This window comes from Rosa rugosa, chromosome 6 (assembly GCF_958449725.1).
Source record: "Rosa rugosa chromosome 6, drRosRugo1.1, whole genome shotgun sequence".
NCBI classification, from domain to species: Eukaryota; Viridiplantae; Streptophyta; class Magnoliopsida; order Rosales; family Rosaceae; genus Rosa; species Rosa rugosa.
Window position 1 is genome coordinate 37,565,593 of NC_084825.1, and position 11,166 is coordinate 37,576,758.

General features: G+C 39.0%; 4 protein-coding genes across 5 annotated transcripts in view; 2 read left to right on the plus strand and 2 right to left on the minus strand.

Annotated features, from left to right (window-relative positions):
* Positions 1–117, plus strand: part of LOC133716723 (probable disease resistance protein At4g27220) — a 51,266-nt gene extending 51,149 nt beyond the window's left edge. The window contains exon 5 of the mRNA XM_062143394.1: positions 85–117. Coding sequence (XP_061999378.1) covers positions 85–117 — 33 coding nt within the window. The remainder of the gene's footprint in view (positions 1–84) is intronic.
* Positions 118–818: 701 nt separating this feature from the next.
* On the plus strand, positions 819–2,657 carry LOC133715120 (uncharacterized). Its single transcript, XM_062141491.1, has 3 exons — positions 819–1,618; positions 1,957–2,027; positions 2,176–2,657. The coding sequence occupies exons 1-2, from the start codon at positions 1,139–1,141 to the stop codon at positions 1,990–1,992; spliced, it is 516 nt and encodes a 171-aa protein (XP_061997475.1). The 5' UTR covers positions 819–1,138; the 3' UTR covers positions 1,993–2,027; positions 2,176–2,657.
* A 515-nt stretch (positions 2,658–3,172) lies between these two features.
* Positions 3,173–4,800, minus strand: LOC133715056 (probable receptor-like protein kinase At5g24010). The gene has a single exon (XM_062141366.1). It carries the CDS (start codon positions 4,753–4,755, stop codon positions 3,337–3,339), a length of 1,419 nt encoding a protein of 472 aa, XP_061997350.1. The 5' UTR covers positions 4,756–4,800; the 3' UTR covers positions 3,173–3,336.
* A 3,237-nt stretch (positions 4,801–8,037) lies between these two features.
* LOC133718059 (uncharacterized) lies at positions 8,038–10,979 on the minus strand. Of its 2 annotated transcripts, XM_062144854.1 has the most exons (3): positions 10,465–10,976; positions 10,245–10,362; positions 8,038–9,692 (listed from the first exon to the last, which is right to left on the minus strand). In XM_062144854.1, the coding sequence occupies exons 1-3, from the start codon at positions 10,631–10,633 to the stop codon at positions 9,641–9,643; spliced, it is 339 nt and encodes a 112-aa protein (XP_062000838.1). In that variant the 5' UTR covers positions 10,634–10,976; the 3' UTR covers positions 8,038–9,640. The 2 variants fall into 2 exon arrangements, 1 of the variants encoding a protein (XP_062000838.1); XR_009850082.1 differs by lacking the exon at positions 8,038–9,692 and having other exon boundaries at positions 9,700–10,371; positions 10,465–10,979.
* Between the last annotated feature and the right edge of the window lie 187 nt (positions 10,980–11,166).

An 11,166-nucleotide genomic window follows, 5' to 3' on the forward strand; every position in this document is an offset into this window, starting at 1 on the left:
TTATATTTTCTAATTTCTCATACCAGTTCCTTCTTATCGTCTGTTTCAAAGAATAAAAGAAATAACCTGTTTTGCTAATTTAAGCTCTCCTATCTGCTATTTCCTGTTGACGAGTAATTAATGGATAATGAATTGAGTAAATAGCCCTTGGGATTAGCCCTACCATCCTAAATCATCTTTCACAAGTCACAATCGCCCAAGAAATTATGACAACTAAATCATCTTTAAATGGATAATGAATATCAATTTCAATTTGTGGACAGGGGTATGGTTGCATTATCAAACTTTTCATTGTCATTCGTGAATTAAATAGATGTAGGGTGATTTATTCAAAAAAGAAAAGAAACTAGATGTATAGTAAGTGGGTCTGAAAATTACATTAAAATTGAGCCAGATTAAAGGTTTGATTTTCTCCACTGTAAATAAACCTTACTAAATTTAAATTAAACATAAAAATAAAATCAGTTTTCTAAAAAAAAAAAAAAACTACAAAATATATCTAATCGAAGTGATTACTATCTTATTAATATATTGAAGTGTTAATTAGATTAATATAAGTTGGTGAGTTGTGATTTGTTTGTTATGACTAAAACTAACACCATGTAAGTTATGGGGACGAATTTCATTTTCATTATGGATATGAGAGGGATAGTGATTATTAGAGATAATACAAAAACAAAACTCAATCAAAATGTATTATAATCTTTATGAATAATCCTCAAAGAAAAAAACAAAAAAACAAAACAAAACTTGATGAAAGGCCTAGTATAATCTTTATAATAATGTGATCTCTTACTTTGTATCTATCTAACGTACACGTTGATATATTTCCATTCAGGATTCATTCCCCAACTTGGAAATTCTGTCCGTGGACAACGTGGATATTTGGTACGGTACATCCCCAGTACCAACAGAGTCCTTCAGCAACCTAAAATGTGTTGCATTGAGTAATTGGGCACATTTCTCCCAGCAAGCTACGTCACTCTTCCTTCAGAAATTACACAATATTGAAAGAATTGAGGTGAATTGGGCTCCTCCCGAAGAAATATTTGTCAGTGAAGGAAACAGTAGTTGTGAGGAAATACATGCAGTTGGGACCCTACCAAGCATACGAATTTTAAAGTTTTACGGTTGCAAAATGTTGCATCTAGGGAAGGAGAACTCCGGATCAGGAGGCCCAATTTTTCCAAACTTGGAAGTTCTAGAGGTGACGCATCATTCTCTCGGATTAAAGAATTTGGAGTCATCAGCGATCTCCTTCCGGAATTTAACAACTTTGAAAGTAGTTTATTGTCCGGGTTTGGAACATTTAATAACTTATTCAGTGGCTAAAAGCTTAAAGCAACTGACAACAATGGAAGTGAATTACTGTCCAAGAATTGCAGTCATAGTGGCAACAGACGGTGATGATGCAGCAGAAGAGATTACTTTCAGCCGGTTGCAAGTTTTAACCCTTCAGAGACTGCCAAATTTGCAAGGCTTTTGCTCCAGAAGTTGCATTGTGAATCTCCCATCCTTGACTACTTTATCCATGAGCAACCGCCTTAAATTGAAGATTTTCCAAGAAAAGCTAAAGATAACAAGCAAGCACTCTGACACGGAGGAGGATGAGGAAATAGTAAGTTTTTATCTACCCAATCCTTCATCCCATTCTTTAATTTGATTTTTCAACTTTTGTAGTTCATAATGCTATTGTAGGGAGACAATCAAAATGCTATTGTAGTTCATAATACCCTTGTTTTAAAAATAATTTTAATTGTATTAAAAGAGGAATTTGAAAAATAAAGAATTTTGATTATTTAAAATATTGTGTAGTTATCGAAGTGAAACCCACAGTTATAAACTTGCTTGTATAAGTAATCACAACACAACATATGTTTATAGAATTATAGAGAGTGGATATCAATATTACAAACTTATTTCAATGTTAAATGTTGTTTCTGATATGTTCCGCAGGGCGTGCCGAGTGCTGAAACAAATATTGCAAGCTAGTCACCATTTCAAATCTTAGCCATGTACATTTCACGGTAAGTACTTTAATGTGATATAATCGAATAGGAACATATACTTGTTTTGATTACTTATTACGCATGAAATGCTTGCTTCGTGATCGTTCTGACAATTAAATGTTGTGCTCGCGCCTCTCCTGCGATTGCCAATCCTATCTTGTTTCAGGTGAGCCTGCAAGCTGCTGCCTCAAGGAGAGCAGTACAGAAGGCCCACCCTGTTTCAGTGGAAGGACGCTCTACACCCTGTTTCCCTGGGATTTGTGGAAGCATTGATGCTTTCCGAATGTTCTTTTACTTGACTGGTTTGAAAGTTCCATCTTTCTAATCGCAAAAGGAGGACTCTCTGATGTTGTGGTGTTGAAGTTGGAGTCTTTACCTTGTCGAGCTACCAAATCCAAGACGTTTTGATCTTTTCCTTGGCTTATATGTTATGGTTTTTACTGCTTTCCATGTTGTATTTATCAATGAAGTGTGGTTTATGATTGAGCGCGAACAACGAACAATTTTTTTTTCTTCTATTTTCTGTAGTAAGAGAACTTTAGAGTTCGTGTCAGATTAGGTTGAACATTAGCAGCTGCTGCAGTTCTTGGTTCTTACTTTTATGTATTCTCACAGTTGCACTTATCAATACAAACAAATCAGGAGAGATATGACAAGAGGGGACTATTCCAAGTTCCTCCTCTTTTCATTCGGTTGCTTTCCTGAATCGATAGTAACCTCTCACCAAGATTATGATTTCAGCCACACGAAATATTACGAAGTCAAATTAACACAAAAGCTGCAACAAACATTATATTCATGCATGGCTACCCTTGATTGAAATTGCTGCTCCACAGTGCGTTTGAAAGTCCCTTGCCTCTTCTGTTTTCAAGCTGGTGTAATGTACTAGCCATTGGTAAATGGTCAGTTGAATATACGATAACAAACTTTTTTTTTTTTTGGTCGAAATACGATAACAAACTTGAAAAAAGGAGTCTTTGGAGACGCAAATTCTCAAATGAGACGATCAGAGAACCACATTCTCTTATTCTGAAAGTCTCACATCTGGGCATGTATAATCAACTGCTAAACTAACTGGAGATACTAACATCAGTAATCTAGTAAAGAAAAGCCAAGATCAGGCCTAAAACATCTGAAGGTTTAAGCAGTAAGAAAAGTAAGTATATACCCAAACTATTGCGTGTATTTAAGTATTAAGTGCGAAACTACACCAAATATTGCTAGAAACTTATACAACTTCAGACTATTGCATAACTATACAACGTAAGCAATAAGATTACAACACTTTTTCGAGACTTTGAAAACCACAGCTGCTATTCATTGACCCTCAAGTGCTTTCCAATTTATCCGATTGATGTATATTTCCATGCTTGGCATTAACTTCTGAAACATCCACAGGCAGTTTCGTCCATGCCACAGATTCCTTCTTCCTCATGATCCTCCTGCGCGTAAACATAGATAAGCTTAGCAGCACACAAGCAGCAGCAACTAGAGGAACCAAGAGACTAACATGTCCCTTTGGCCAACTCCCCAAAACCCACTCTGCACAATGCTCGCCATCAAGACTCCCAACTGAGTTATTCAACTTCATGATCTCAATACCATTCAATATACCATCAATGGCGTACGGCACGCTAGCGTTCGATGGTCCTACAGTTACAGTCAAAGAATCTGAATCATCTCCATCAACCACAAAATCAGTATAGAACGGAGAAGCCAACATATAATTTGCAGCCTTAGACAAATCCAAATCTTCATACGCCAAATTCCCATTCACATAAACATTGAAATACAGCAAACCAAGCGAAGTACTAGCAAAATCACAGAAATGCATCCGAACCAAATACTTATACCCACCCACTGCAGGGAACACCCATGTCATATTCACATTGGGAATCGAAGCATTCGTACTACGAATCAATCTTGCAGTGTTGTACACATTATCCGGACCAACTTCCCGGCTAGCCCCTCCAACCTGATACTTAATCCTCCCCCCAAAATAAACCCTCTCCGACCCGAAACCCGCATCGAAAAACTCCTCATCAGTAATCCAAGTCCTCCACAGACTATCATTAAAGGGCGTCACTTTATGACCTCCCACATTAACCCTATGCACAACTTGAAGAGCTTGCTTAGCCAACCCATCAAAACCCACAACTTTGCCATCACTCACATACATTGCAGTATCAGCAACAAGGTCCTTAGGTGCAGAAACGACCTCAATCGCATTCACAAACGCAAAGCTCGACTTTTTATCAGGAACAAATCGAATCACAAGCTTTCCAGTACCGACCCAGATCAAGTACTCCTTAATCATAGGACCTAATACACCCCCAAATCCAAAGCCGCTGACTTTCAAAACCACAAACCCATTGACCAAGACATGAAATTGAGCACTATTCCAATCGAAATTACAAGAATTGAAGCTCTGGAAATGGAGGCGTACCATCTGGGTCCCCGGGTCGTGGATCTGGAACTCGTACTTGGACGGCCGCCGGAAAACCCTAGCGGTTTGGTAAATTTGGGGCGAATTGGGATTAGGGTTTTGGTTTCGGAGTGAAATTGAGCGAGCTGAAGTGGACGAGTCCGGGACGAAGCGGCGGCCGTCGTCGAAGGCGGAGTCCACGGTGGAGCCGCAGTCGAAGAGGTAGTTGTCGACGGGAGAGAAGGCGGAGAGGGAGAGGGAGAGGGTAGAGAGAGAAAGTAGAGAGAGAAAGAGCGTGAGGTATGTGTAGGGAAACGCCATCGGAAATTCGAAGGTGGAAAGATCCGACGAGAGACTGGGTTTCGGGTTTAAATGGGTGGGAAAGTCCGAGTCCGCGTTAGGAGGGTAATTGGCGGGACCCACGCGGTCGACGGTGATAGGCTGGAGTTTTTGAGGTGAGGTTGGCAAAGTTGTGGTGTGGTACAACTGGTATTGTCGAGTTATGTTTTTTGTTTCCTCTCTGCCCATGAAGAGCTAATGCTAGGTGCCAACTTTCATTGTCAATTTTTCATGATCAATTATTTGGTCAATCTTGGGAATAAATTTAAGATTTTTTCTCTAATGATGGGTTTTAGTACTTAGATGCGAACCTAGTTGGTCTGGATTGGAATCATTGTGTTGGCGGATCCAAATCTTGATTGACAGAGTCTGGAATTGACATTCATGATAAGGAAAATGCATTGTTAAGTAGAAGTTACGGACATTTTGAAAAAGTCATTTTGGACTGTAATTTTTTTTTTTTTTTTTGGACTTAATGAAAATTCATTAAACAGGCAGAAGCCTAAAGAGCTCAGAAAATACTGAAGCTCATGATACAACCAGAAAGGGAAAAGAATCTCTTTCGACTAAATCAACTAGAAATAGGGAAAGAAAGAGATTCTACAGAAGGTACAGTAAACTGCAACAGAATATGATTATTCTTCCATCACCGGCAGGCACGGAAGGCCATCGTTTCTGAGGACAAGTGACAGAGAAGGTGGTGGTCGGTGGACCCATCTGTTAAGACCCACCCTCGACTTGGCAAGCGATGCTGCAGTGTGTGCAGCCATGTTCGCTTCTCGGGGAATCCATTCCCAGGTAATCTCTTCAAAAAACTTGCTTCTTTTGTGGATTTCATCAATGATAGGGAAGATTTTCCAATTCCCATGGGCTGAAGTAGTGTTGAGATTGGTAATTACTACTTGTGAATCGGATTGGACTCTTACCTTCTTCAAATGATTTTCCACAGCCAGATTGACTCCCAATAGTACCGCCTGGGCCTCTGCAATTTCCACTGAGCCACTATTAATACTCTGGGAAGCTCGGCAGATCGATAGACCCATCTCATTCCTAATAACCACTCCCAGACCTTCTGTCCATGGTGGCTTCCATGTTGCATCACAGTTAATTGAGAGTCTTCTCTTATGTAGGTTCAGGAAAGTTGGGGTTGCCCCACTCAAAGCTCTCCACAGAAAAGACTTGATTTTTGGTAGGGTATTGATGCTCCAGATTAACTTCCAAACCTTTGTGGCTATCGAGTGAGAGGTCCCAGGCTTGGAATTCACAGATGAAGTTGCTGTAGTAGTGAGTTGTGAGTGGACCCAGTGGTACCCCGATTTCACCGAGTAAACCCCATTCTTACTCCATGGCCAAATGACCTTATCTTCTCCTCTCATGTCACCAATAGGAACACTAAGTATCTTGTTTGCCTCCTGAGGTTGAAGTAAATGTAGAATCCTTCCCAAATTCCAGGTTAGGGTATCCCTATCGATCAGTTCGTACACAAAATTGGGGGCATTTGATGGAATGACTCCTACGGTATGTAGGGGTCTGATATCGGGAGGGTGAAGCCAGCGGTCTTTCCATATGTTCACCTTGTAGCCATTGATGACTTGCCAGCTAGTACCATCGAAGAGGGCATCCCTAGCTTGAATTAGACTTGACCAAGCCCAAGAAGCTCTATGGCCTTTCACTGTCTGAGTGAAATCGCAATTAGGGAAGTATCTAGCTTTTAGTACCCTTACCCACAGAGACTCCGGTTGTTCCAAGATCCTCCAGCACTGTTTTGCAAGGAGTGCAAGATTAAAGTGGTTTAGGTCTTTGAAACCCATACCACCCGCCTCTTTTGGTGTGCAAACTGCAAAGAGAGCCCCAATTTTTTCAATGGATCTTGTTGCCATGATCTGAAACTCCCCACCAGAAATTACCCACTGCCGAGTTGATTTCGTCACACAGTCCTTTGGGGAATTTGAAACAAGCCATTGGGTAAGCTGGGATAGATAAAGCCACTGATTTAATTAGGACCTCTTTCCAACCGACTCTAGTGGATGGCATCTATGCGGTTGGCGACGTTGAGGGTGGTCTCTCAGTTGACGACGGTGGTGCTTGGTGGTTGAGAGGTGATTGGGCATCATCGAATCATAGTGTGTTGTCAGGTTTTTAAGGCTGGACACCGCTGGAGTAAGGCCGTTCTGTGATGTCGGCGGTCTTTTAGATAGAAGGTTTGGCGGTGGCGTTCAAGGTGGTGGTGGCAATAGGATTTGCTGTGCATGGGCTTTTTGGGCCTGGTTTTGGAGATTGGTGCATGTTAGGGTTTCTAAAAGCTGGGCCTTGTGGGTTTTAAGGTATTAGGCTCCTAAGTGGGCCTTGATCTTAATCTGGGCTTAGTCAGTTTGGGCACACAGGTTTTTTAAGGTTTTAATTTTTATTTTACCTTTGGGTCTCCATCCCTAATTTTTTTTTTTTTTTAAGTAGGGAAGATCAATAAGAAAAACAATAGCTTTGTTGTTAAAATTTTTTCATCTTCGGAGTACTAACTTTTCTTGTTTCGAGCTTAATTAAAAAAAAGTAGGTGTACTAAGGTACATTGGGTGTAGTATGCTCGTGGAAGGGGTATGTTAAGGTAGTATATTCTAAGTAATAATTTTTTCTGACAGCCCCTCAAGAGCAAGTAGGGGTGGGCATGGGACTTGATGGGCCAGGATAAACTTGATCTCAAACCCAAACCCAATTTTTACAACGGGACAGGACGAGATGGGATTGCTTTTTTTGAAAATTGATCCCATCCCGTCCCATCCCTTTTGGTTTCGGGTTTGTTCGGGATCATTCGGGATCTTTCCATTTTTAAATTATCTAAATACAATATGTATAATTCAACTTAGATAATGATCATTCAAAGTTCAAAATAATCAAATACCAACATATTTGAGCATTATCCATACAAAAATCATCAATCCAAACCTTATGGCTTTACAAAACTTGAAATAACTCAAAGATTGAGTAATTGACAAATATAAATATTAAAAATTATCACAAACAAACTATCAAAAATCTAAACATATTAAAAATTTAATTTAAATTATAAATATAATTATATCGGGATGAGCTCGGGAATGAAATTACAATCCCAATCTAATCCTAAAGTATTCGGGACGGGACAGGACCATCACAATCACTAAAAAAAATTAATGATCCCGTCCCATATTGCCCGAGATGGGATGGGACGGGTTCGGGTTAGGGATTTTGGGTTCAAATGCCCAATCCTAAGAGCAAGTCATTGTTGTACTGCTTGCTAAACCTTTTTATTAAAAAAAAAAACAAAAAAAAATCATATGATTAATAAAGCTTGTTCCAAAAAAAAAAATTATGGTTTCAAAAATTAAACTAAACAAAATAAAGAAAATGTAAAAACACATGTACAAGAATGAAACGTAAGAAACAAAGATCAAAATCAATTTCATATGATTAAACTCAATTCAAATCCTATAATTGATCATCTAAGTCATGAGAAAGAAGTCGATCATGTGAAACGTTAATAAGCAAACAATTTCCCATATTTTACTTTCCTTTACTAATTAACCTAAGTGAAAGCACCTAGATCAATCCTATTAAACATGCAATCAAAGTCTAGAAAGCTAGCTAATCAAAACATGTTCAATGCAAGAAGCATAGAGAAAGGTTATCAACTTAAGTGCACAACCTAGTATGAATAATTTCACCTATTTGCAATCCTCTTCAATTGAATTCAACCTTTGTCCAAAGCCTTTACTACTTGTGATTTAGGTTCACAAAACTATTAGGTGAATCGTTTACCTAAATCTAGCACCAATTACATGCAAATCCTATAAGTGTCGATCCAAATAAGATAAACATATAAAAGTTTTCTATCAAGCAAATTCAATCGAACAAACTCACATAAGCAACTTAGAATCACAATTATGGAATTCGAAAACTTTATTTAAACATAGAAGTTGGGCTTAAACTTTGCCCTAAACGTTATTGTTAACTAGAAACAAGTTCATATGAATTCAAACAAGGAAAACAAAATATTACAAGGAAAAAGAATGAATTACACCGTGAGGGGAGATGGAGATGGAGATGGAGAGCTTGAACGTTGGAATCTTGAATCTTGAAAGCAAGTCTTCAAGGTGGACGATGGAGGCTATGTCTTCACGGCTCCTTCTTCTTCTTCCTTTCCTTGCTTGAAAACGCGAAATTTGCAACTAGAGAATGGAAAAGAAATGAAACTAAGAACTAGAGAATGGAGAGGAGATGGAGAGACAAAAAAGATGAAATGGATGAAGGAATGTCTTGTTACTTCTTTGTAGCCTCTATATATAGGCTATCAAGCCATAGTGTTTGGCCTTAAACAAATCATGATGGGCTAGGTTTGAGCACTTAAACACTAATGGAATTTGTTAGGTTTAAGCACTTAAACACTAATGGAATTTGTTAGGTTTGAATCACTTTCTGCTCCTTTATTCCTTCAGTTATATCTCCACCAAGAAATCAGAATGGGCCTTCGACTTCTTCATATCAAATGATCCATAATGAGTGTAGATCATTGTGGTGGAATTTCAGAGCTTAATTCCATGTGGTTGGGCCGGAAACTCTGCTGGACTCCTTACAAGTCCAGTTTTCCAGTTTTGCTTCTGCAGAAAATTGGACTGATTGTTTGAAGACTTTCCACTCAAAACTAACTCTGACACTCTTCATAAGAAATGATCCTTTGGATGTCTAGAATTAATCTGGAGAGTTTTAGCTCATTTGGATTTCGTTTGGTTAGTCTGCCGCTCCTTCTTCCTTGCTTGGCTTGGTTTCTCCTAGTCGGAGTAGGAAATGTGTAAAGTTGACCTTTTTAGTGCATTTCCATTTTTCTCCATCATTTCTAGGTAATTATGGACCTAACACTCATTTCTTCTTCATCTACTCCAACGTACCTAAAAATAGAAATTCAGTTAAAAATCGATTCGGTTAAGGAATTAACTAAGCAAAATATAAGGAATTAACTACTAAAATATTACATTAAAATGCTCCTATCAAGGTGTAATCATCAAGAACGAGTGAGATCTAGCTTGGTTCAAGCTTAACTTTCTCATCCGTGGGTCTCCGGTAACTATTTACACATTGACTCTCAAATTCTTATTTTATAGCTCCATATATACATGACATATCAGCAGTGGCGGATCCAAGATTTGAGACTTGTCTAGGCTAATTAGAACAACCACTATTTTTTTTTTTTTTTTTTGCATAAACCCAGACACTATCACCAAAACTCTAAAAAAATTCTCTAATCTGCAACACAAAATGCACATCTTTAAATAAAAAATAATCACAACATAATCAGAAGCCAAAGAAACCATCAAGAAATTCCAAAGCCAAACAAAAGCTTGACTGCTTGAGCTGAAAAACCAGTCCCTGTTTGATGTTTCCGAACACCCACCATAAATAGTGTACACAAACAAACCCAAAACCGATAGCCCCCAACTCACCAAGCAAAACCAATAGTAAGAGCAGTCCCAACAATCCCAATCCTCAACTTATACACAAAAGCCCAACTCACAATTACATCCGCCACTGGTAGCAAACAGAATCGGCGAGCTTCTCCTTCTGCAATTTCTTTAAGAAAACCCCATTGGGAAAAACAGAGCAGGAAGAAGAACATAGATGTATCAAAAATTCAAAACAGGAGAGATCGATAGAGTTTCATACCTTGTTTACGAGAAAGCGAAAGAAAGAGTGTTGCTTTGGAGATTCCTTGGTCTGCGTCGCAAACTGAAGCTACTGGACAACAAGGGGTGAGATTTTCCACAAGAAGGGAACTTGGGTGGGGATTGCTTGAGGCATTTCGCTTTCGAAGATAAGTAGTGTGAGGCTCCATCGAAAGAAAGATTGTTGCTTTGGAGATTCCTTGGTCTGCGTCGCAGACTGAGGCTACTGGACAACAAGGGGTGAGATTTTCCACAAGAAGGGAATTTGGGTGTGGATTGCTTGAGGCATTTCGCTTTCGAAGATAAGTAGTGTGAGGCTCTTGTTGCTTTGGAAATTCCTCGGTCTGCGTCGCAGACTGAGGCTACTGGACAACAAGGGGTGAGATTTTCCACAAGAAGGGAATTTGGGTGCGGATTGCTTTAGGCATTTCGCTTTCGAAGATAAGTAGTGTGAGGCTCCATCGAAACACACAAATCTGACCTACTGAGTAGTGTGCGGCTGTGAGCTGCTGTGGGAGACTGGGAATACACGCAACTTTTACAGATAATTTTTTTCTTCTTTGGGCTGGTATAGGCTAAAGATAGATATATATATATATATATATATATATATATATATATATATATATATATATACAGATCCTATCCAGAGCGGAGTTCCGCTTTGAAATTAACGTGTGAAGTTCGAGTTTTCGGTCACTTT

Excerpts from the sequence above, each read along its gene's own strand:
- LOC133715120 (XM_062141491.1), top strand. The coding sequence starts at position 1,139 with ATGTTGCATCTAGGGAAGGAGAACTCCGGATCAGGAGGCCCAATTTTT. Across the intron at positions 1,619-1,956 it reads CGGAGGAGGATGAGGAAATA|GGCGTGCCGAGTGCTGAAAC; the intron begins GTAAGTTTTTAT and ends TATGTTCCGCAG.
- LOC133715056 (XM_062141366.1), bottom strand. The coding sequence starts at position 4,755 with ATGGCGTTTCCCTACACATACCTCACGCTCTTTCTCTCTCTACTTTCT.
- LOC133718059 (XM_062144854.1), bottom strand. The coding sequence starts at position 10,633 with ATGGAGCCTCACACTACTTATCTTCGAAAGCGAAATGCCTCAAGCAAT. Across the intron at positions 10,363-10,464 it reads TTCGCTTTCTCGTAAACAAG|AAGGAGAAGCTCGCCGATTC; the intron begins GTATGAAACTCT and ends AAGAAATTGCAG. Across the intron at positions 9,693-10,244 it reads CTTACTATTGGTTTTGCTTG|GTACGTTGGAGTAGATGAAG; the intron begins GTGAGTTGGGGG and ends TTCTATTTTTAG.